Source organism: Parambassis ranga, chromosome 7 (genome assembly GCF_900634625.1).
Source record: "Parambassis ranga chromosome 7, fParRan2.1, whole genome shotgun sequence".
Classification (NCBI taxonomy): Eukaryota; Metazoa; Chordata; class Actinopteri; family Ambassidae; genus Parambassis; species Parambassis ranga.
Window position 1 is genome coordinate 12,421,681 of NC_041028.1, and position 23,306 is coordinate 12,444,986.

At 40.3% G+C, this 23,306-nt stretch overlaps 1 protein-coding gene across 9 annotated transcripts in view; it reads left to right on the plus strand.

The window, feature by feature from the left end:
- Window positions 1-23,306, plus strand: part of chl1a (cell adhesion molecule L1-like a) — a 36,475-nt gene that overhangs the window by 7,022 nt on the left and 6,147 nt on the right. For 4 of the 9 annotated variants that reach the window (XM_028409131.1, XM_028409137.1, XM_028409138.1 and 1 more), the window contains exons 1-23: window positions 5,847-5,991; window positions 7,479-7,648; window positions 7,899-8,007; window positions 8,114-8,301; window positions 8,389-8,511; window positions 9,568-9,738; window positions 10,025-10,063; window positions 10,195-10,306; window positions 10,385-10,566; window positions 10,675-10,809; window positions 10,969-11,109; window positions 12,402-12,513; window positions 13,447-13,610; window positions 13,732-13,897; window positions 14,254-14,378; window positions 14,526-14,630; window positions 15,499-15,696; window positions 15,998-16,068; window positions 16,173-16,395; window positions 17,178-17,293; window positions 17,985-18,189; window positions 18,368-18,490; window positions 20,146-20,328. In XM_028409131.1, coding sequence (XP_028264932.1) covers window positions 7,567-7,648; window positions 7,899-8,007; window positions 8,114-8,301; window positions 8,389-8,511; window positions 9,568-9,738; window positions 10,025-10,063; window positions 10,195-10,306; window positions 10,385-10,566; window positions 10,675-10,809; window positions 10,969-11,109; window positions 12,402-12,513; window positions 13,447-13,610; window positions 13,732-13,897; window positions 14,254-14,378; window positions 14,526-14,630; window positions 15,499-15,696; window positions 15,998-16,068; window positions 16,173-16,395; window positions 17,178-17,293; window positions 17,985-18,189; window positions 18,368-18,490; window positions 20,146-20,328 — 3,073 coding nt within the window. In that variant the 5' untranslated portion in view covers window positions 5,847-5,991; window positions 7,479-7,566. Of the gene's footprint in view, window positions 1-2,645; window positions 2,688-4,631; window positions 4,651-5,846; window positions 5,992-7,478; window positions 7,649-7,898; window positions 8,008-8,113; window positions 8,302-8,388; window positions 8,512-9,567; window positions 9,739-10,024; window positions 10,064-10,194; window positions 10,307-10,384; window positions 10,567-10,674; window positions 10,810-10,968; window positions 11,110-12,401; window positions 12,514-13,446; window positions 13,611-13,731; window positions 13,898-14,253; window positions 14,379-14,525; window positions 14,631-15,498; window positions 15,697-15,997; window positions 16,069-16,172; window positions 16,396-17,177; window positions 17,294-17,984; window positions 18,190-18,367; window positions 18,491-20,145; window positions 20,329-22,932; window positions 23,026-23,306 lie in introns of those variants that run through there. The other 5 variants (XM_028409132.1, XM_028409133.1, XM_028409140.1 and 2 more) reach the window with 4 other exon arrangements.

Here is a 23,306-nt window from a genome sequence, read left to right on the forward strand (position 1 = left end):
ACCATGACTGTTTTATTTGACTAAACAAGATCCATAATGGGGAAGATAAAATAAAGTGTCATGGATTTTTTTTTCATTATTACACACTGCCGCTGTAAAAGCTGTCAGTTGTTTCAATTTTGATTAAAAAAAGTTTTTGTCAAAGCTTGCTGCTGATGGAATTATGTTATGAGAGAGACCTCATGGGCCTTGCCAGGTTGCAGCATGTTGTTTCAGAAGTAATTTATTTCCACTTTATCAGAACTTGGCAGATACCAGTAAGTCATTGATTATAACGCATGCATTATAATGCATTGTCAACAGCTGGGACCCGGGGGCGTTAGGGTTGTTCATACATATGTCTGTCCCATTCTCATGAACATGATATGTCAGGCATGCCTTGGGAGAACATTCATTTGAACCCAAGAAAGATTTTGCTGGTCAGAGGTCAAAGCACAAGGTCATGACCTTACGAAATGCACAACCCTCAAGGCCAGAAAGCAGAAATTCAACCTGTAAAAAACATGTAAATAAGATTATTATGTGACTTTTTATACTCAAGAGGTCAAATTCACTGAATCATCATAATGTCCATTCTAGTCTTTACTACATATATCAGTCTGGTCGCTGTAATCTTACCTGTCTCTGTAACTTCCCCATTGCCATCCAATGTAGATACAACCTAATATTTGTAGAGCTCGTGTTACTGCTCATATGAGACTGAAGTCCTGTCTCAGGCAGGATTTTGTTCAGACAAACCTGTTATGGTGAAAAGATTACTCTGTTTGAGAACTAGTCTGCAGGTGCGGAACGTTTAAAGAATGGCCCACATTTCTTATTTAAAAGTGACAAGCAGATTACTCTTTTGACATCCCCAAACTGTGTTTTTGGTGTTTAAAAGGGAAAGAGCACATGAAAAGGTGATAGCGTGCACAACAATGTGTGCATGCAACAAGACCAGGCAGGTTTCATCTGGATGTGAGGCTTCTGACTCAGATCTTTGGAGGAGCTGGTAATCTTCCACTAGCCCTGTACAGTAGAGCCATCACACACCACCTGATGACAATTACTTGCACTGCGTGCACACATTTCAAGTCCTCCACATAGAATGCCTTGTGAATAAACATGTTTTCACTTCTAGTGTCTCATGTTAAGCTAATGCATTTGCATGCAGCTAATCCTGCATGCAAATAGTACACACACTCACAGTGCCAGTGTCCTATTTATAGCTCCTCTGATCGAAGCAACTACACAATATAATACATATTATTGTTTTACATTTATTAATACCTAAGTCTGGTAAATACTATGGACTCCTGACCAGCAAAATATATTAAAAGACTTTGCATATGGCATCCAAGACTGCTTGACACATTTCAGCACACATATTAACAAGCACATATGGAGCTAAATATTAAATTAGAGCAACTGTCAATAAGAGTAATACCTTTAAACATGGCTGTGAAGAGAAATATTTTCTAGGTGTCATCCTACAAAATATTAAACCTCTTGCAAAGGCAGTCAAAACACTGAAGCAATGCAGCTTGTACTTGTATAGATGGCTGTTTTTTTCTCAAAAATTCTCTAGATTTGTTGATGTCTCAAAAATAAAGACTTTACCAGGTCAACTAAATACCACTTTAGGCCTTCGAGATTATCCCATAAACTAATTACCAGCTTAGTGCAGACCATAGAGCACAGCATTGCTCGCTTATCTGCCTCCCTGCAACAGTGGTGAACAATGTGACGGTGTGAAGAAGGTGTGAAGAGGTCTTCTCATGGCCTCAGTGTATAAAGGGAGGAAGCTGACTGTGACTGCACGTCTGCACTCTCTCTTTCTCTGTGCTGCTAGCTGTGGAAAACTGATTAAGCTCCTGAATGCCACTCTTTGTTACTCTACTACTGGAAAGGACATATTTCTATAGTGATTCATGTTGCCTTTGTCAATCAGGGGACATTGACTTTTTTAATGTTTTTTTGTCTTTTAACAATTATTATCTCACAGGCTGAAGGAGTGGTGGAACTTTTTATAAAGGGGATACTCAACATTGAGGACTGCTTTTATGTATAAGGAATTTTCTGTTGTCATAACACGCTATGTACTTGCGTGTCAGGCTAGCTCCTGTTTATTAAGGCAGTTTTTCATGTCATTCCATGCACCACTGAGTACAACTTGACAGCACTTTGATGAGCATGTCGAAAAACCTTCCACAAGCATGCATGCTATGCAAGTGACTTTTCTTTTTATGATTGAGGAAAGATACTACTGTTCTGGCAGTATACTGATTGATGACCTGAAAATGTATGAGTTTTTTTAACTATATCTGCATCTAAGATCATTAAGATCTTTGTTTTGGTCACTTTAAACAGGAATAAATGATATTCCTGTTTAAAGGATATATCACCAAAAAGCACTGCACTGGTAATTGTTTGTTTATATCTAACCTGACACGTGCCTGTGTATTGCTGGCAATATTTTTGTTGCCGTGACTCAGGGTTTTGAAATGTAAGCAGCAGCTACACATGTTTACATTGAACCTGTTAAGCCTGCCCCTTTACATAACACTGGATGCTCAGGTTGGATGTTGATGTTTGCTTGAATTCCAGGCCCACATGATTACTAGCTTGTTGAAGCTCTGTGTGGACACAAACAGAAGCCAGGCACACTTTAAAGCAGCAACTCACGGTAGGACCTGTTGACTGTGGAGGTAAGGTTAGGAGGCATGTTTACAGGAGAAACATGGCTTTGGGCAGTTAAATGCCATTTAGTACGTCTCTACTGCTTATGTTACAACAAAGGCTAGTTGAGATAGGTTTATCTGTGTTGTTGTGTCTGGAATTCCTCTGGAACTTTACAGGAAACCTCCTTGTTATGACAATGATGATGATGATGATGATGATAGCCTTTTTTGATTTGTCCACACTTGGTACTCAAGTAAAAGTACATCTACCCAGCAAAATACTTGTGTATAAGTGGAAGTGCTACATCAACAATCCTACTTAAGTAAAGTAAGCCTTAAGTACTTACTTTTAAATTTACTTAAAGTATTAAAAGTAAAGGTACTCACACAATCAGTTGAGTGCCATTTTGATAAACAGTGCCCGCAACTCTTTTGTTTGAGGCCGACACAGAACGCTCTGATATATCCACCAATTGTTTTTAGGACTTCTAAATTCAAACACATCTTTTAAATATACAAAGGACAGGAGGCCAGAGACAGTCTAGTCTACTGCCGCGCTGTTTCCAAATGCAAGCTCTGCTATCACTGGAGCTGATAGAGCCACCTGATTGGTTTAAACTTTAGAGATAGCAACACAATCTTTTTTTTGTGTGTAAATCAACATTTTAGACAACATATTAGTGAAACTATATTCATAAATGTACATTTGTATGTGGTTTTCGATATTTTGCTGTCTGTTCTCAGCCATAGAAAAAACTATTTGAAATAAATGACACCTGGATCAGGTACCTGTTACTACAGGTTTCACTGCATAATCAGTAGTAAACCATTTATGAGAGGCCAGAACACTCATTCTCTACTGTCACGTGACAGCCTGAATGCTAGGAATGACACCTAAAGGCAGTAACCCCAACTCACTGACGTTACTTTGTCTACTTTACTAATATATAGTGCTGGAAATCTGCAAAAGCACCTTTAGTGCTCGTTTGTCATGTGGAGTATTGAGCATCAGTGGATGTTTTTAGACGACTGAAACCTCCCTCATAGCTGTCATTGTCTGCGTTGACAGCAAAACATCTTTTGTACATATGTCTCCTTCTGTGGAGAGCCTTCATTGTGTTTCACGGGTTACCACTCGCTGAAATCTTTTCCATTGTGATTATCTATTGTGTAAAAGTGAAAGAATTGTGAATGGGTCACAACAGCTGCTGCTGTGATGTAAAGTATATAGTGGGTGCGTCTGTCCTTATGTTGATTACACTTGTCACACACACCCACGTGTATTTTAACCTAGCCCTCTCTTGCTTTTGTTTGGGAGATATTTTGTAATCATTATGTATTTGTGAGCTTTGCCTAAAGTGAGAAGCTAAAAGGTGTAATTATAGTAAAAAAATCCCAGAGGCAAGGTCTGCTTAGGAAGGAGGAAACACATCAAGGCACAGGGCAGGGCAGGTTAGTCATCACTGAGGAATGGGACGCCAGTGGAGACGTAAAGTCAGAATCTAAAAATGTGTCTCTCGTTTGTTTTGCAGGATACAATAATTTAACAAACTCAATAGAAGCGGTCATGAGCAGAGGCCCTGAACAAGCTCCCTGTGCATTCTCATGGATTTTTTTAATGTCACTGTGTGGGGAGTAAAGCATAGTAGTTCATTTTCAGTTAGTACTATTAAATGGTTTATATCTAGTCCTCCACTTATGAGCAGGTCAAAATTTGTTATTCACATTCTATACCACATTTTAATCTACTATTTTTTTTCATGGCAAGAAGACGACAGACTAAACATGCAATATGAAATTAAATATCCTTGTATGCACATGTTATGCTTTTACTGCTTTTGACCTTTTATTTATAATTTTAGCACATTTCTACAGAGCATGTGAAGCCTCGAGTGAACGTGCAGGTCTTTTTCTCTGTTGTTTACAGGAGCCACGGTCTTTTAAACATGGAACAGCCCCATTTGAAGTGATGACAACCATCTTAAATGAAGTGTGTAATTATGTTCAGCCATTCTTCACAAACAGTGACTTTATAGGCTCAACTGTGGGGAAGTTTGGATCAGTTACTTACTTTATGCCACTTTTTTATCCAGTTTTTTTTTTTTTTAAAAAAAGCAGTATAGAAAGGAAGACGTATTATTTAAAAGTAAATCCAGTTAAGCTTGTTTTTTCTTTGTAACTCTTACTAACGCGTTCTTTAAAAGATTAATCCCTTCACTTCCTATCTTGCATTATACATGTGCTAGAATAGGCATCTATAGGACTAGCAAAGAATTTCTCTTAGCTAATTTCAGACTTTAATATGTTAGGCACTGAGTGTCAGCTCATTTTCTTGCTTGGCTGACCCTACAGGGCAGAGTGCACATTGTTTACCCTCTTGGTGTTGTCATTATGGCTTCATTAGGCTCAACAAATTAACTTGTGGGTTCAGCCTTTGGAAACAATCTCAGGACAGTGTCTGTGATGCTGCCCGCATAGCTTTGCAATATAAATGGAGCCCATTGAGAGAATTGCTGGTAGATAACATCAGAGACCTCAACATAGAGAGGCTATTTAAGGTGCTTGAATAGCTGAAGGAGAAATACAGACTGAACTGAATCTTTACATTTCTCCAGATAAGAAACTATTTGCTTCTCTGATAAGGACCTTGTGAAAAGATGGAAAGGAAAAGCCAAATTGTGCCTTTTATCAGCACCATGTTTATTTCAGAACCAAGCCTTCATCTGTCAATACCCCGGAGCACTGCATGGAAAATGAAAGTACACTACCACAAAAGATCTGGTCTTCTGAGAAAAGATGATTCCGTTCCCTTTTCAATAGAGCCAAGACACATTGCATTAAAATCACTGAGACTGAGCTGGGTGTAAATGGGTTTGCATAGTTTGTGGATGGAAGGATCAAGAAAAGAAGGGGTGAGAGAGAGAGTGAGACGGTGTGAAAGAGAGAGAGAGAGACATGTCTGTACTTCCTCTCCACCCTCTCTTTAATGCTCACTGAGTAGCCCCGCAGTGCAGCCTTTGTCCCAGTCATTGTCACAGGCTTAGAGAGCCTCTTTGCCAAGTGAGAGGCTTTGGCGACATATGTCACTTCAGTGAGTCTCCTGTCGATCCTTTAGCTGCTTGAGTGGAGGGGCGGGTGGGGAGGCGTGTCCGTGCAGCAGGAGAGGAGCAACGTGAGGTGGAGGAGGAAGGACATGTCAGACAGTTGTTAGTTCAGAAGGAGTTGTAGGAATGATCCCCTGACAGTCCTGTGCTTTTATATGGAGTTGTAGTGCAGCTGCTTTGGGCCTCTGCTTGAGGTGGACTTAAGATGTAAAATGACTGAAAAAGCTGTAAGTATTGGAAAAGAAAAGTCTGACTTTATTAGTGAGTTTTGATGTACTTACTATACAAGTAGATGCAGTCTGTACTTTGCAGCTACACCTGCAGAGTGTGTAGAGTTGCTGATATGTTCAATGGACGTTTGATTATAGGAACGGGGTGGGTGTGGAGAGGGAGGGTATGGCCATTGTATACATTGTGTGTATGTTAGGATTAGTCGTGTAGTAGTCACACTTGTTGTGCCCTGGCCAACTATTGGCTTAGGTAACACAATCCCTGTGGATTTGTGGCTATGATCTGCCATGTGTTCAGGTAATAGATCCCTTGGCTCCAAAAACAAATGCTTTGTTATGTGTTTACATAGAGACTCCACCCCATTTTTACACTCTGAGGATTTTTGCCCTGAAAACGGACTGTCAGCTTTGTTTGAGTTATCTTTAAAGTGGCAGGTTTGCAGATCTCCATGTGCATAAAGTTCGGTAATTTGTCATACTCCACAAAGTTCTTCGGGTGTGCACCAGGCAGCGGATTTACTGTACATGAATGAAAGGATCAGTACAAATCTTGATAAAAAAAAAGTTATTTTTCATGTCACTAAAAGACTTAAAAGGCCTTCAACTTGACAAGGACTTTCCAGACTCTGCTGCTTTGTGATATAAACCTCAACACTGTCATTGTAAAGTTTGTACTTCTATGCATCGTAAAAAACAGCACACTGTAATAGCTTACAGCCTTATGCTGCATGAAAGCTTGTTAACTCCAGTGGAACTAACGTTCGACCAGCTTTGTTTACCATTCCATTCACAGAGTCCTTACTGCAAATAATTCTCTCTCAATTTGTTTAATTGATTCTAAATTCAAGCAGCTTAATCCTGAATCTAGTCTATAACAATTAACCTTTCTCACTAAGAGGGGACAACATATGCAGCCTTGTGTCCTCAGAAGAACTCAAAGTAGCACTCAGTCATTGTTAAGCAGTGTACTGTATGACTGCTGGAGCTCCCTGCCTTCATTCTCTTGATAGCAGGATTAGCTGGAGGGTGAACCCATTTGGCATTGCCAGTGATGCCGCCACAGTCTCAGCGCTCTGAGAACTAAGCCGTGAAACACTGACAGGCTTAGACCAATTTATACACTGCCATCTTGGATCTAGCAATCGTAGCAGACATCGGCTTAGCCTTTGTGCCAGTCGGGTGTACTGTAAGCAAGCCATGCGATGCCACCAGCCAGGCTTTACAGTTCAAAGGGTAATCTACAGACAAGTTCTATGCTGTGTTGTGCTACAACATCTCAACAATAACGGGCAACTGAAGCTAAATGGTTCAATAGGATATCTTGATTTAATAAGGGTGAAAGTTCTTTATCAGGCCTTTATTACAGGATTTTAAGGGTTTAATGTGCAGCACATTTTTTGGGCAAAGGAGCACTGTATGCATGTTTCCATTTGATCATGGTGAATGAGTGCAAGACTTGTGATGTGTCATTGTGACTCTTCCAGGTCCTCTGTGCCTTGCATACTTCAAGTGACGGCATTTCATCAACACATTCCCCTGATCTCCATCGTCTCCCTTAACCAGTGAAAGGTGATGAGGCTGGCAGGGAGCCTGCAGCTCGTCCTGCTTTTGGCCTTGACCTGCAGGGCTGCAGGGCTGAACATCCCTCTGGAAGGTAGGAGTGTCACGGAACTGATTAAGATGCTGCTTACCGGTTCTTACATAATCAGTACTGAAGAAGGTGTAATTGACATGAAAATCATGTGTAGAGTGTCATTTCTTAATTTCCATTTATTTATTTTTAGCAGCTTGTTATGATTATGCTGATTATACAGTGTTAATCTTGTATTTTCTCTTTTTTTTAAAAAAAAAAAGTTTTTTTAATTTAACTTTTAACTTTTATGTTATTTTGTGTCATATTATAGTGGAGCAACCTCCCACCATAATAAATCATTCATCAAGACCCATTATTGTACTTCCTTTTGACAACACCATCACCATCAGGTGTGAAGCCAGTGGCAACCCACCACCAGAGTAAGTGAAATCAAGTGACGTTAAACAAATAAAGATGGCCTGTAAAAGGACATCAAAGCTTAAATCACTGATGCAAACCTTCTTCCTGCATGCGCTGCTCTGACAGATACAGATGGACAAAAGATAAGCAAACCTTTATCAATCCAAATTCTACAACAATCAAAAGACATCCCTCAAACGGCACCCTTGTGCTTCACAACAAGCCCCTCTTCCAGTTCCAAGGTAAATACAGGTGCTACGCTTCGAACAAGTTTGGAACTGCCATGACGGCGGAGATTGAAGTCATAGTTCCAAGTAAGTAACATCATTATATCTGATACTCCACAAAGTCATCATAAACCTGTATTTTTTATGATAATGTTTTATTTTCAATTTCATCAGGTCTCCCAAAGTTTCCAAAGGAAATATATCTACCGATTGTTGTTAGGGAGGGAGACCCAATCATCCTGCAGTGTAACCCACCAGTAGGTGTGGCTCCACGGCGGATCTACTGGATGTCTCTTGGTAAGACATTAAACATTTGTTTAACACACAGGTGGCATAATTCAGACAATGCTGGAAACCAACAATACTTCATTTATACTATGGTAATAATATTGATTATGAGTGTGAGGGATCAATATCCTTGCCTGGACCCTCCAGATGAGTTGCAGTACAGTGGCTGATCACACCGTGTGTACTGAAGCAGGCACTAGCTGTCTTTCCAATCCACTGCCATCAGTTAGATGTGCCAATGCTTTGGGCCCTCAGGTTTATCTCACTCAAGGGCCCTATTTCCACCACTCCTAGAGAGAGTGATTTACTACATAAAAGGTCACAGTGCTGTCTGAAGTGCTTTGCTAAAGGGGCTGAAATTTCTGTCAAACCCTGAAACGTCCTCAACCGCCTCCAACAGGCTTCAGTGAAGAAAAACAGCCTTTCAGGTGCTCAAGAGGATGATCCCACAGGCAGGCAGGAGAATGCATAAAAACACTCACCAAGCTTGTTTTTAGTTTTCACACGTTAATGTAAAAGTCGTAGTGGATTTTGTTTGTCTGCATAGAAAAAAGTCTTCCAACCAAATTCACACATTGCTGCTTATCTGTGCTCTATGTAGCTGTTTAATCTGGTGTCTGTGACTTCAGTCCCAGACTGGCATTTAACCCATATCAAACACAAAGTTATAGTGTAATGTAACATAAATTTGAATATTTGTTTAAATATATATATATATATATAAATAACTTCCCTTTAAAACAGCCAGTGTCTTAAGGCTATGTCGTAAATGAGCCTTATAAAAACTGCGTATGGGCCGACACAGAGTGTCACTGACCCGTTACTTAAATAATGGCTCCATATAAAGCAGATATGCTGCAATAGAGCACTAGGCCAGGTCTATTTTTAGGAAACTCTTCAGGGCATTGCCATTAACATTTATCAAACATTAAACTACAGTGTGCTGTGGTTTGTCATTTTGTTGCTTCCTTAGCAACCAAATTTCAGAAACATGGGTTACGATCAGATCCAAATGTTTTTTTGACATTGATGGCGCCATATTGATACAAATATGTTGTTTTCCAGGTCTCCGGCACATTGAGCAAGATGAGAGGGTTACCATGGGAACTGATGGCAACCTGTACTTCTCTAATGCCTTACAGAAAGACAGTCGCTCTGATTACACTTGCTTTGCTGAGTTCACCAGAATACGCACCATTGTCCATAAATCCGCCATGGCTGTCATGGTCAAGAGCTGTAGGTTTACACACGTAATCAATAACAGAGCCGTAAAAAGTTAATAAGATATGTTGACAGACAGAAAATCATTTTAAATCATTTTGGTCTTTCTAACAGCATTTCAATGTGTTTCCGTGTACTGTCATATTTTGGATATTCCTCTGTTGCATACCAAAAGGCAGGGCATGCCTCATCATGTATAATACTGATGTTACCTCAGAGTAGACTGAGTATTATCACAAGCTGGTGAAAGCATCACTACCCATACCAGCATCATTCTCACAGTATTTTCTTTTCATTCCAGTGAACCATGAAAATGAATCTTCAGAGAGCAGCAGTGCTAGTGAGTAAAAGTCACACCTCAAACAGCTAGACATCATACATATATAGCACTATAATTTAATGTGTAGTGGAAATGATCAGTAAATGAATTTATACAGGTAAGTGAGGAGGTCTGTTCTTTCTTCAATGCAGTTGAAGTCCCCGTAACCAGAAAACCCAGAATGCTGCTGCCCTCTGGTGTTCAGACAATGAAGGTGGTTCTGAAAGGAGAGGACCTGCAGCTGGAGTGTATACCAGAAGGATTGTATGTGTACAATCTGTGTTATCATTTATACAGTCATATGTGTTACAGATATTAAGATGTCATCTTTTTATGTTGTAGTCCCACTCCCACCATAGAATGGATGAAAATGGGAGACAGTCTGAGTGCCCGGGGAAAACTGAGCAACTTTAATAAGCTGCTGACCATATCTGCTGTTGAAGAGAGCGTTGAGGGAAAATACATGTGCACGGCCCAAAACTCTGCTGGAAAGGCTGTACACTACTTTGATGTGATAGTCGAAGGTCAGCATCCGAAGCTTTTGTGGTTTCAGGAGTTTTTGCTTTTGCTGATAAAAAGCTGTGTGAAGATTTGACTTTGACCAATGTGGCTCTTTTTAAACATCTTCCCAGAACCAACAAGGTGGCTGACGGATCCTCCTCAAAGCCAGCTGACTGTGACTGGGTCTGACGTTCACATCAAATGCTCGGTCAGTGGTAACCCACCACCAGTCATAACATGGGGGAGGAATGGCAAAGTTTTCAGAGGTAAAAGGAAGTAATTGTAAAGTCTTTTTTTAGTGTTATTTAAGAATTGTCACCTGGGATTCAAAATACAAAGTGCACTGAATTGGGCATACACTGATATCACTAAGGAATTGGTAATAATTGGTTCTGATGTTGCGTCTGTGTTGCTGTTGCTGTCAGATGACCCCCTGAACAACAGGCGAGTGCTCGATGACACCGTGGTTCTTCACAATGCCAGACCAGGGGACAGTGCCGTCTACCAGTGTGAAGCCTCAAATCTTCATGGCAGCGTTCTGGCCAATGTGAACATCATGGTCACGAGTGAGTACAACAGCAAGACAAGAGTGCTGCACAGCCAGACACTGTTTTCTAGCACGTAGTCTGTGAAGTGTATGTGTAGACTCAAGCATCTTGCAGGTATTTCAGATTCTGAGGTTCATTAATGTTACAAATATTCTGTTATCTGATCTCAAAGGTTCTCAGAGGGTGTTATCATTCAGGAAGCCATTGACTGAAGTAGCTAATATCCCAAAGAAAATGTGTCCACATAGGTTCACCTCATAGTTTCTGAAGAAGAGACGCTCCCAAACACAGCTGCACAGCCTTGAAATTGTAGTGAACCTCTGCTTCATCGTGCTACCACTACAGACGCACAGGTTACCTCCTGATTTGCCTGCATTATAACTCCCTTAGCTGGCATCTGACTGCATCTTCTGTGTACAACAGAGCTCTTATTCAAAGTGTCTTTACCGCCTTTCATTTGCACATCGATGGCAAATGGTTGCAATGCAGAGCAAGGTCTAAACACTGAACAAAAATCCCCTTCATAAAATTCTTGTAGCTTTCATTTTAAGCAAAGCATTCAGACAATTTATGAGGAATGACTTTTATCCAGGAATAGGCTCCAGCCCCCCTGTGAAGCTGTACAGCAGGACAAAGCAGGTTTGAAGATGGATGAATGGATGGATAGATGGACTTTTATTCATCTGTCTATTGGCACTGCACATTATATCTTCTGCTTCACTACATTGTGGAGGATTTTTTTTTCTCTTATTTTGTTATGAATATTTTTGCACAATAACATAACAAGCTTTTAAAATCTTTAAATGCACTACTAAAACCTGTATTCTAGTGTCACTTATAATAAGAGTAAATCTACATTGCTGTGTGGTTTATTTAAGTATAGGATCTGATTTTTTTATCTCTTCTTGCTTTTGTTTTAACACTGAGTCACTATTACCTGTTAATATTGCTTCCAGCATGAGTCACTGTCTGGAGGAGTAGATGTTAACTTGCAATGTGTTGCTTAATAAAAAGGCCGACATATGGGGGTTGTCACCTCCTGGGTGGTCTCTGTTTTATTATGTAACTCAACATTTCTTTTTATTTGGGCACCATGTCACCATATTTTATTATATTTTACTGACAGACATTGACAGATTGTCATTATCAATTGTAATCAATTAATATATTATTATATTGTAATCAAAATAGTTGTCCAGTATGATGTTTCTGTGATGCCAGTGTCTGAATTCCTTTGGTATTTTCATTCATCTGTTGTGCTTGACATAACTTGACATCTGAGGCAGTGTGATGTTGACCTGGTCTTTCAGATATGGCTCCTCTTATACTGACAAAGGACTACCAGGAGTACCCTGTCATACTTGGAGAGGACATCATCATGAACTGCAGAGTTTTTAGCTCTCCACCGTCCAGCATCGTTTGGTAAGTCCTGTAGACACCATATAAAAATAGCTTCCTTTATTATGGGCATGTAACATATGACATGTAATCACATTAAATCGGATAATTAACATACACAGCTGAGTAAATACTGGGTTTTATTCATACAGAACATCTTTAACAGGACATTCTAATTAATGAATCATCGCACATGTTCTGTATCACAGCAGTGAGTCATGCTATTAATCCCACACTGCTTTAGGTGCCTGTATGACACACTCTGATGTTTACACTTATGTCATTTTAATGACACTATCCTCCTCCGTTTCTCAAAATTGGGATAATCCCCTTAGCTGTCACTGCAACATAACTACAGTTACACAAAGGAGCAAAAGGATCTTGAAAAGTCCACAACCACTTTCAGTGTTACATGGTATGTAGTAACACTGCTGATTTTACTGATAGCACGCAAATGTGGCCCACTTCAGGCATTGATACAGCACTCATGGCCTTCATCTGGCCCTATCGGAATGGATGCAAGCCTCTAGTGGCCCACATGTAAAATAGCAAATGTGGGCCTCTTTTGCTAAGATGTGGCGCAGTAAGCACTGGGTAATCTGCCTGTGAGGCTATAATGGCCCAGCTCTGGGCCACTTGCAGTTTATTTGGTTCATTTTGGTGGAGATGTGACTATGGTCTGGCCCACTTGTGGCACAGATGTGGCAAATGGATGTGGACCACTTGAGTGCTGTCATTACACGCCATAAGTGGGCCAGATAAGAGCGCAGAAATGAGCCAGATTTGGGCCACACTAGTTTTGCTGCCTGGGACATAATCGGCAATTTTTATTTCACTTATTCTGTAACTCAAACTGTTTCTTACCTAAATTCCTCACTAAAATAACAGCAAAATTTAATACAAGCATAATGTGAAAAGAATACACACTGAAAGATGTCTGAAAACTTTCTCTCCTAGGACTAAAGATAAGACCACCATCGAGGGGGAGCGATTCTTAGCTCTTGAGGACGGCCAATCATTGAAAATCATTAACACAGAAAAAAGTGACAGTGGGGAATATGTGTGCACTGCCAGTAATATGGAGGGAACAACAAAAATGACTGCTGTGCTGGATGTGAAAGGTATCTCAGCAACACAGGACTAGTAGTACATTAATATAAATCTTGATTAACCATTCTTTACCTTTCTTTGTTAGAACAGAGATAAGACGTTTTCATCCCTGGCCTTGTGTTTCATCTTTAGATTCTACAAAAATACTAAGTCCACCTCAGGATGTGCAGGTCATCAGTGGGACCACAGCCCAGTTGATGTGCCTGGCAGAGTATGATAAAAGTCTGCAGGACACCTTTGAGGTGGTGTGGAGGAAGGATGGGGAGGAAATTCAACTTTCTACAGGGGAAGATTCCAGGTAACTGGCTGTACTAGTGTAATAGTTTGTACTGTAATAGTTTGTTCTCAGCTATTCCTGTGGTAAAAAGACTTTGTTCAGTGCCTATATACCAGTGTATAAAGTATAAAGACCCAAAAGCATTGCTCCATGTCCCAATTCTAGTTAACTTGTTTAGTTATATAAATTATAATATCAACTTTCAGAATGCTAATGTTTCAGTATATTATATTTAATGACTAAAACTATACTCTTTTTGTTTAGTTTAAGGAATATGGCTTTAGTGGGGGTATTGTACTATATTCCCACTATATACCATAAAACCTGATAACTGAAGTGAATTTGCAGCCTAAACTAAAGATGTTTTGTTGGTTCAGATACTTTGTGGATGCTGGCAAACTGCAGATCATGAGTGTGAACCTAAGCGATCAAGGAATGTATACATGCATTGCTCAAACAAGCTTAGACAAGGACAACGCCACTGCACTGCTCACAGTACTAGGTAAGATCGTTTTTGACCAGTGCATGCTGTAATGCATTGTGATGTTCTATAAGTATTGATCACATTTTGAATTCATTTAAAACATAGACAGAACTACAATATGCGTGCTGGTTAAGGTGTCTAATGTCATTGTGTTTTGTGCTGCAGATGTTCCTGATGCTCCATTAAATTTAGTGATATCTGAACTGTCAAGTCCTAGGAACATCCAGTTGTCTTGGACACCAGGAAGTGATCACAACAGCTCTGTAACAGGTAAACCTTTGTGTAAGAGAGGTAGAAAATGTCAGTTATATAAAGAAAGAATGCAAGCCCATCACTTCACAGTCTGCGTGGGCTGAGAGTTTGTTGATGGAAGTTTTAATTCATTTACTGCATACGAATGAATGTTCTTATGTTTTCTGTGAAGCTGAAGATCCATACCTCTAGTTCTAGTAGAGCTCTGAGTGATGCCTTTAAAAAGCTGAAAGGCTGAAGATCCTGACAGAGATGCAAGCCTCTCATTTATGCTTCTAATTATTTCTGGGCTAATCATTTTGAAACATAGTGATAGTCAATATCAATTACAAATGTATGTTTGTAAAGCTTTAATATATGTTACAGTAGATTAAACTTGTTCAATTTGCTAGTATTTGTGTGTGATTGTTGTTATGTTTTGTGTTACTCACTGTAGAGCATAGAGGGTTAACTTCTTTTCTCATTATCCACTTGCAACACCCCCTTTTTCATTGAGTTTTTATATTTCATATTGGTACATTGCTGCATTTCTTGGCGCAATGTGAGTGTAACACTATTTGTGAAATTCCGAGTTGCATTTGTGAGCTACTTTATGAAAAGCACAAAAGACACCTACTTGTACAAAAACTACCCTTTTAGAGATCATTTGATATAAAAAAAAAACAAGTGATGATGCCACATTGTGTCTTCCTGACTCTGTGCTAAGATAAACCAATTTTCCGCTTCATACTAACATGTAAGTGTGACTGATAGCCTCATCTGCCATTCAGAAAGCAGTCACACATTTTTAAGTTGATCATTATTAAAAGGAAGTTTTGTATCTGTACTCTTGTCGATAATCTGTTCTGACAACTGAATGTGTCTTTTGTCTCTTTAATGAGTGCAGAATTTGTGGTGGAGTTTGAAGAGAGCCGGTGGGATCCTGGAAGGTGGAAGGAGCTACAGAAAGTCGTTGGTAACCAGGCAACAGCTGAGCTGGCGCTACACGGACACCTTAACTACCAGTTCAGAGTTTATGCTGTTAATGCTGTCGGACCTGGACCCCCCAGTGAGCCCTCTGAGACCTACAATACACCCCCTGCTGGTGAGACTGGCTCCCTTTTATGTGCGCTTCCTGATGTGATTGTCTGTTGTTTGTGAAAACACGCAAGTTGTGAAGTTTTGTGTAGCTATTTGGATGATTGCCTGCATTTGATCACAGGACTTTGTAAGCAGGAGGAGGCGTGGATATTTTTGGCCCAAAGACTATTATCCAAAGCACATTTTGCTGCTCCACCTTGTTACAATATATGTTATAGAAGTAGTAATTGGTTTTTCCTACACCTACCAAATAGAAGGAAGGGTTAGTATAACAGTAAATTTTATTATCATGCATCTCTCCAAAGCTCCTGATAGGAACCCAGAAAACATCAGAATTCAAGGCCATCTTCCTCATCAAATGGACATTAGCTGGGAGGTGAGGGATTTTTCTCCAAAATAAAAAAAAAATCTTCAAGGTTGTGCACTAGAAGCCATTATTGTATGGAAATCAATTTTAAAGTCATAGCTGTCATATTGCAGCCGCTGATGCCTATTGAACACAACGGCCCGGGCCTTGAGTACAAAGTGAGCTACCGGAAGCTGGAGGTGGAGGACATCTGGAGGGAGCACCTGGTTAAGAGACACACTTTTGTTGTGAAGAACACATCCACCTTCATCCCCTATGAGATCAAAATTCAGAGCAGGAACAGCCACGGCTGGGGACCGGAGCCCAAAGTTGTGACAGGTTACTCCGGTGAAGATGGTGTGTATCCATGTCGTGAAATGCATAATTTCAGTGTATGATATGTTTATATTCAACTCACTTCATTTAACTTCTGTTTCATTACAACACACCCCGAAGCAATAACCAGCACCTTTGGCTGTTGTTTTGTTTTGTGACTCACTCTCAACTTCATGTGTTATCGTTTCCTGCTGTGTCCTCAGTTGTCTTTTGGCATTGTCTGCGGGAAAATGTGTCAGGTTAAGTTCTCCTCTTTTTTCCCCCTTTTACCTGAGGTTTTAACCCCGTGCAGGTGTGCAGTAGTGACTTTTCCTCCCCTTTGAAAAAGAAGGACGAAAAGAAAAACACAGTTGCGATATCTAGCAGGTGGCAGATAACCTTTGTGGTGGGAAGGGATGTCAAATTTCCACTTCTGTCTCAGAGGCTGTTGGAGATTTGACAGATCACAACACACTTAGTGCTGTAGGCCTACTGAGGCACAGAGGGTGCTTCTCTCTCTCTATCCTCTGCTGTACTCCTGTCCTTTCCCTAGTTTTACTGCAGCATGTAGAGCAGAAGATATTGGCAGCATTTTTATTTCATGTTGGATGTAGTGGTTTCCCCCTGCTTGGATAACAAAATGCTCTTTTTGTGTGTATTTTCTTTGTGTTATAACACACTCAGACACTTTTCCTCTATACAATATTATGCAACAGCTTTGTTTTATTGTTTATTGTTTTATTTATAAGTTTATATCTTCATGCTTTGGCAGTCTGCCGCTCACAGCAGTTCTGTGTCTGACCTTCCTCTTATTCCTCCTTCAGTTCCTACTGCAGCACCGCGGGACATAGCAGTGGAGGTGATCAACACCACTGCTCTGAGAGTTAGCTGGACCCCAGTTCCACCTGCCACAGTGCGAGGTCATCTGGGGGGCTATGATGTAAGTTTATATGGACAGACAGCCTTGTATAACTGCAGACTATTCAAGGCAACGGAGGAAATGTGGCTGATAAATATATTAGTGCAAAGCTGCCATTTAAAATAGGTACAAAGAGATATTTATCTGCCATCTATTATGCTTTCAACCATCCTTTGAAAGAATAGTGTCCCATCAGTGTGTTTTAAATAAAACCGTTTTATATAAACCATGTAGGACACCAGGCTACAAGAGTAACTTTGATTTGGAAGATCAAAAGCCTGACTTTGCCTGATGAAGGTCCACACTGAACAGATAAATATCATTTTCCTAAGTGTTTTTTTTCTATGATTGATCTGCTTATTATTTTTCTTGGTACTTGACTTATAATACAGAGACCTACAGAGGATCCAAATATTTTAATACTTTTTTGTTATGTTCGAGAAAAAGCACCACCTGCCGAGGACAATCTCACAAATGACCTTTCTACACGTACACTCATAACAGCACAGTGAGAACAGCATATATATGGCTTAAAAATGAAGTAATTAAGATCACAGATTGCAGATTAGAAGGCGTGTAAGTTTAATAATCTCGTCAACTATCTAGGCAGTATCCTGGTACAATAAAAGAGATGTGTGTTAAGTAATTCTCTCATTGATTTACTCTTGTGTGTCTTCACTATTCACCATTTTCCATAACTCTCCTCCAACAGGTTCACTGGGTGAGAATAAGAAGCCTGCAGAATCCAAACAAGATTTTAAACGAGCACAAATCTCTGTCCTTCCCTGGAAAGAGGAATCATGGCGTTGTGCCAACCCTTGAACCTTTCTCAGAGTACAAACTCACCGTTCATGTTTTCAACAAGAAGGGCAATGGACCCAAGAGCGATCCGGTCACCTTCAACACTTCAGAGGGAGGTAAGGACGCACAAATGTACACACATGCTGCAGCTAACAATACTATACTTAGTATATTTGATTTATTTGTTTTAATTGAACATAATAGTAACAGGAAAAGAACACATAACACAGAAAACAAACAGCACAATGTGTTTTTGTTTGTCTGTTCAATGACTATAATAATTCATTCACATAGTGCCAAACCAAGTGCCCATCCTGACTGCCTCCAACATCCAGAAGAACTCCATTTTGCTGGTATGGGGTCCACCGCTGGAGTCAAATGGCATCCTTTCTGGTTACCTCCTGCAGTACCACCTCAGTATGTACAGTAAACACCACCAGTCGTATTACTAACTTCTAATTGACTACGTACACCTTTGGCCCGCTGTGAGTTGTTTTTCTTTTAGACTTCTTTGCTGTAGCTTAGTGCTTTGTCTGCAGTGTGAGGCGGTGTAGGCGAGGTGTAAACAGAATTGTAGCGACATCGTTAGTAGAAAAGAGTAAAAAAAACAAAAGTCCAGGTCAGAGGGGAGGAGGGGGTGGATCTGTGATAATGCTCTTTAGTTTTACACACAGGAAAATCTGAAAATCTGAAAACAAACACCTGCATACATCTTACCTCCATCCCTCTTTTCTCCTCCTGTGTGCTATCATAACAGACAGTAGATGGCAGTGTTTAACGTTGAACCCCCTCCGCCACATCCCCGTTGTGCAGACTACACAGCTTCCTCAGCGTGTCTTATCTCACATGCTCCTGAGCGGCAGGTTTTCCTCCAAAAGGATCATTAAGACTGTGCTGTTTGTGCAAATTTCTCTGGCATTTATCACTCAGAAGCACCTCTCCTTGAAAAAAAAAAACCCTTTATGCTCAAGTACGGTTAAGGTGAACAAGTGAGTGAGGGGCTTTCATTAGGCTCTCTCTGTTTTCAAAGCCTACAATCTCGTTGGCTGACATTTCTGAAGTCTTTTGTGTAAAAATGTGAAGGCAGAGACAGCCGCCTCCACCCGCACCCACAGAGTCTGGCCAGCTCTTCAATACACTCTGTCCCCCTCTCCTTTCTGCTTTTTTTTTCTTTCCCATATCAGATGTCAGACTTTACACAGTTATTCCCACACAGTGCAATCTGTGGGTGTTGGAGGTTTTTCAGTTGAATTGATTCACCATGTAACTCAACGCTTTTTTTTTTTTCAAATTTTGTTTACTGCTAATTTTATGAATAATTTATTTTGCTGTATATGTTGCATTATATGTGCAGTCTGCATAAACAGTTGGTGTGTGATTAATCAGTGGATATTAACCAGTGTTGCAAACAAACATCAGATTTTTTTCAAAATGGCTAAGCAGGCTCGGCACATCCACCCTTCACCTGCAGTATGACGCTGGCACTGTAATGTCATCATTGAGGGGGGTTTAGGATGAGCGTGTTGCTGCACACATACTGTACTTTAATCTGTAATGCATGTTTCATGATTAGTTAGGCTCCTTGTGATTGCTACTCTTTTGGTTTCTGTCTTTATGTTTTCCTTTCAGATGTTCTTGTAATTTCTTTTCTTCCTTTTGAACAGTTTTTTTTCAGCTTTTCTTCCACAATGCTCTCCTCTCTTTCCTCTTTCTCCTGCTGTTCTTTTTCCACATCTCCTCCTCCTCCTCCTCTTTTCATCATCATTGCCACTTGTATACACCCACCCCATCCTCTTGAGCTCTATATTTTCCCCTTTCATCTTCTCTCGCCTTTCTTCATAATGTATTCCTCCTCAGCTCACCTGTCATGCCATGTTTCTGCTATATTCACTTTCTGCATGAGCTAGCATGACATCTCTTCACCTTCCCCCTCCCCCAGACTATTGACCCTCATTATAGTTGTGTTCCATTAATGTATAACATGAGCCAACTGTGGGGACTTTTTTCTGTCACTCACAGTGGACGTGATCTGACCTCACATCCTTCTCTCTTATTTTTTTTAATATACATAGTAAATGATACCACCATGGAGGTGGTTGATTCACAAAAGGTGAACCTCACAGGAGCTGACACCACGCAGTGGCAACTTCAAGGATTAGAGGAAGACGGACTCTACCGTGTCCACCTCAGTGCTTGTACTCGGGCAGGTTGTGGACCGCCAATGGCTGAGGAGTGCAGGACTGCAAGCATAGAAGGTGGGTAGATGATTTCAGTTAATCTGTGCTATTAGCAAAGCTGTGACAGAATCATGCAGACCAAAAGTGACCACAGCATTAGAAGATCAATTAGTTTTTGTTTAATAAAAGATAAAAAAAAACAACTTTATCACAGATACAGAATTTGCTAAATAAAGAACACAAGACTTTAATCAGCAAAAATACTTTCAAAACAAGGCTGTCTAGTCGTGATCCCAGAGGACGAGTAGCAGTGTCTGAACCATATCTTAGGAGGGAAAACAAGGCCAAATGTTTGGGTTGGGCTAACACGTACCAACATTTCAAAGTCCTATTTACTGATGAATCCAACTCTAAGATGAATAGCAGTCTCTGATGTGGGTATGTAAGGACACAAACTGGAGAGGATGGTGTCAGATCCCCCGTTGAGTCCATGCCAGCAGGAGAGCATAACGTCTGAAAGAGTTTTTCAAAGTGATGTTGATGTATCAGATTTCAGTCTTATTGTAAAGATAATGCTCTCATTTGTAGTAAAATTTCAACATGAAATCAGACCTTAAATTAGACTTATTAAATCATGGACCATGTGAAACAGTTTATGTGTCAAAACCCTTATAAATGCTTTTCTGCATATTAAAAAAAAGGTGCAACTCCAGGTTTTTGTGTGACAGTGGTTTTGAATATTTAGCAGACCTACAGAGGATCCAAGTGAGTGGCAATAGATGAAAGCATAAATTAGCTTTGTGGTATCTTTCTAGCTTTACCTGTAACCTTTAGAACCAAAGAGTTCCAATTCTTGGTTTATTCATGAACTTGAAACAAACATGTTTCCAATTATAAAGTTGTTAGGTAAATCAAATCAAATAAAACTGCATTTGGAAAAGACAGAGAATGCATGAGAAATTATGAGTCTGCCATGTCTAAATATTTTAATAAGAGCCTCCTTCATCCTGGCTTTTATCTGCATCTTGTGTGTCCAGCCTGGGAGCCATTAGATGCATTGTTTGTAAATATGGTTGAGTAGAGGCTCAATGGGGAGATAAAATAGTTCTGTTTCAGAGAGGTGTCCTCAGGGCATGTTAGTCACAATGCGGTGGAGGAGATTTATGGATGCCAATAGCACAGAGCAGGGGCACCATGAGTGTAGAGACAATAATGGAAAGTGATGGAGTGACAGTGGGAAAAAAAAAGACAAAATGAATGTGTGTGTGAGTGAGTGAGTTTGAGCTTTCAATTTCACCTTTTATGACTGAATCAGCTTTTAATGCTTTTGACTACTTAGCCAGGATAAACAGCTGGAGAACTTAAAAATACTCTGAGCAAATCATAGGCCGACAAAAACAACTGTGCTGATATCAGCAGATGTGTGTGTGTGTGTGTGTGTGTGTGTGTGCCTACATGTCTTTGTTGTAAAGCAAAGCGAGAGGCTAAAGTGCGAGACAGGGAAAACACACACACACACACAAAGATTGGTTGAAACACAAGAAAACAGGAGTGGGAAAAAACTAAAAGAGAGCAGCTAACAGCCACAGCACCAGAGTGTGGCAGACAGAGAAAAAATATCTATTTTTCTCCATCAGGTCTCATGAGATAACAAAGCAGCAGAGATAAAGCAGGCTGCAAACTAGAGAAAAAGCACAGTGGAGCATATACCTCTAAAGTCACACCAAAATATCCAGCTCCTCCAGAGATTAAATTATTTGCTCTTCGGCTCAGAGTTTCACACTCAAGTTGTTATCGCTGGCAAATTTGTTAATGTTTTTTTTTAAAGAGTTTGGTTAGAAACATAATAATCAGCATCTGAGTTGAACCTTGCTCCTATCAGCACACGATTGGACTATTATGTTATGTGAGTGGAGAAGAATGTGACATGTTTGCCACAGGATGTGAGACATTTATTTCAACATAGTACAACAAAACAATGTAACAAATTGAACAACAATTCGTTGTATATTTGTTAGCTAAGGAGTGATTCCACACAGTTCCTGCTTAGTTGTGGAAGCTGTACAGAGTGCCCTCTAGTGGTTCACCTCTAAATCTGAAACTGCAAGCAGTCATCTGTGTTTGTGAGACTGCCCATTCATGTATGTGTGTGTGGTCTATAAACCTTAAAGCTGGATTTTCATATATCTGTAATCTTCTGCTGTATTTCATTTTCTTTTTATCCTTCTGAAGATTTGTCCCCCACTCCAGCTGTGGCCCCTGTTCAGAGCAGTACGTATCACCGCCTGCAGCTGCCGCGGCTGTAGTTGGCATTAGAAGTGCTGGTAAAGACAGACGAGGTTGTAGGCGTCTTGGCGTAGCTTGTAGAAGGCTGTAGCCTCAGCAAATTTTCTCCTTTGTAGTTGTATGAATTGGGTGATTCCTGAACGCCTGGACAGGACATTTCTTTTGTGGAAAAACCTTGTGTGTCAGATTTATTGTGCACTGTGCTGCAGTTACAGTGTGTCTCTAAGCTGCACTCTACTGTGGCACTGTTGCTATCATTAATACAGTTTTTCCTCCTTGCTCTAACAATCCTGCCCTTGTGTAGTCAATAGAGCTGGCTTGTTGCTCAGAGTAGATTATTAGACCTGACAGAATTGCAGCAGAAATCTAACATCTGCGGCTTCTCTTTCATTCCAGACAACAACTGCTCTCTCTCTGTTCCCATCTCTATCCCAGGCAATTCTCCTTTAGGTATATAGCTCACACTCACATGCACATTGAATGATATCCTCTGTGATCTTGTCTTGATATACCTGAACTTTCAAGTAACAATGGGATTGGAGACGTGGAGTCGTTTCTATCTATTCTGATCCGCTCTTGGTGGAAGCGGCGACAGGAAATGCCAGCTTTGGTTAAGGAGGAGTGAGGACTACATGTCACTCCCACCCACGATCTCTATATCTACCCTTCATAAGGCAAAATCCAGCTTCATTCATTTAAGTGTGAGGCTCAGAATTGCCTTTTGAACTGTTGTCTTAAAGGGTGTCTGTTGTAGATGCAAGTGTTCTGAA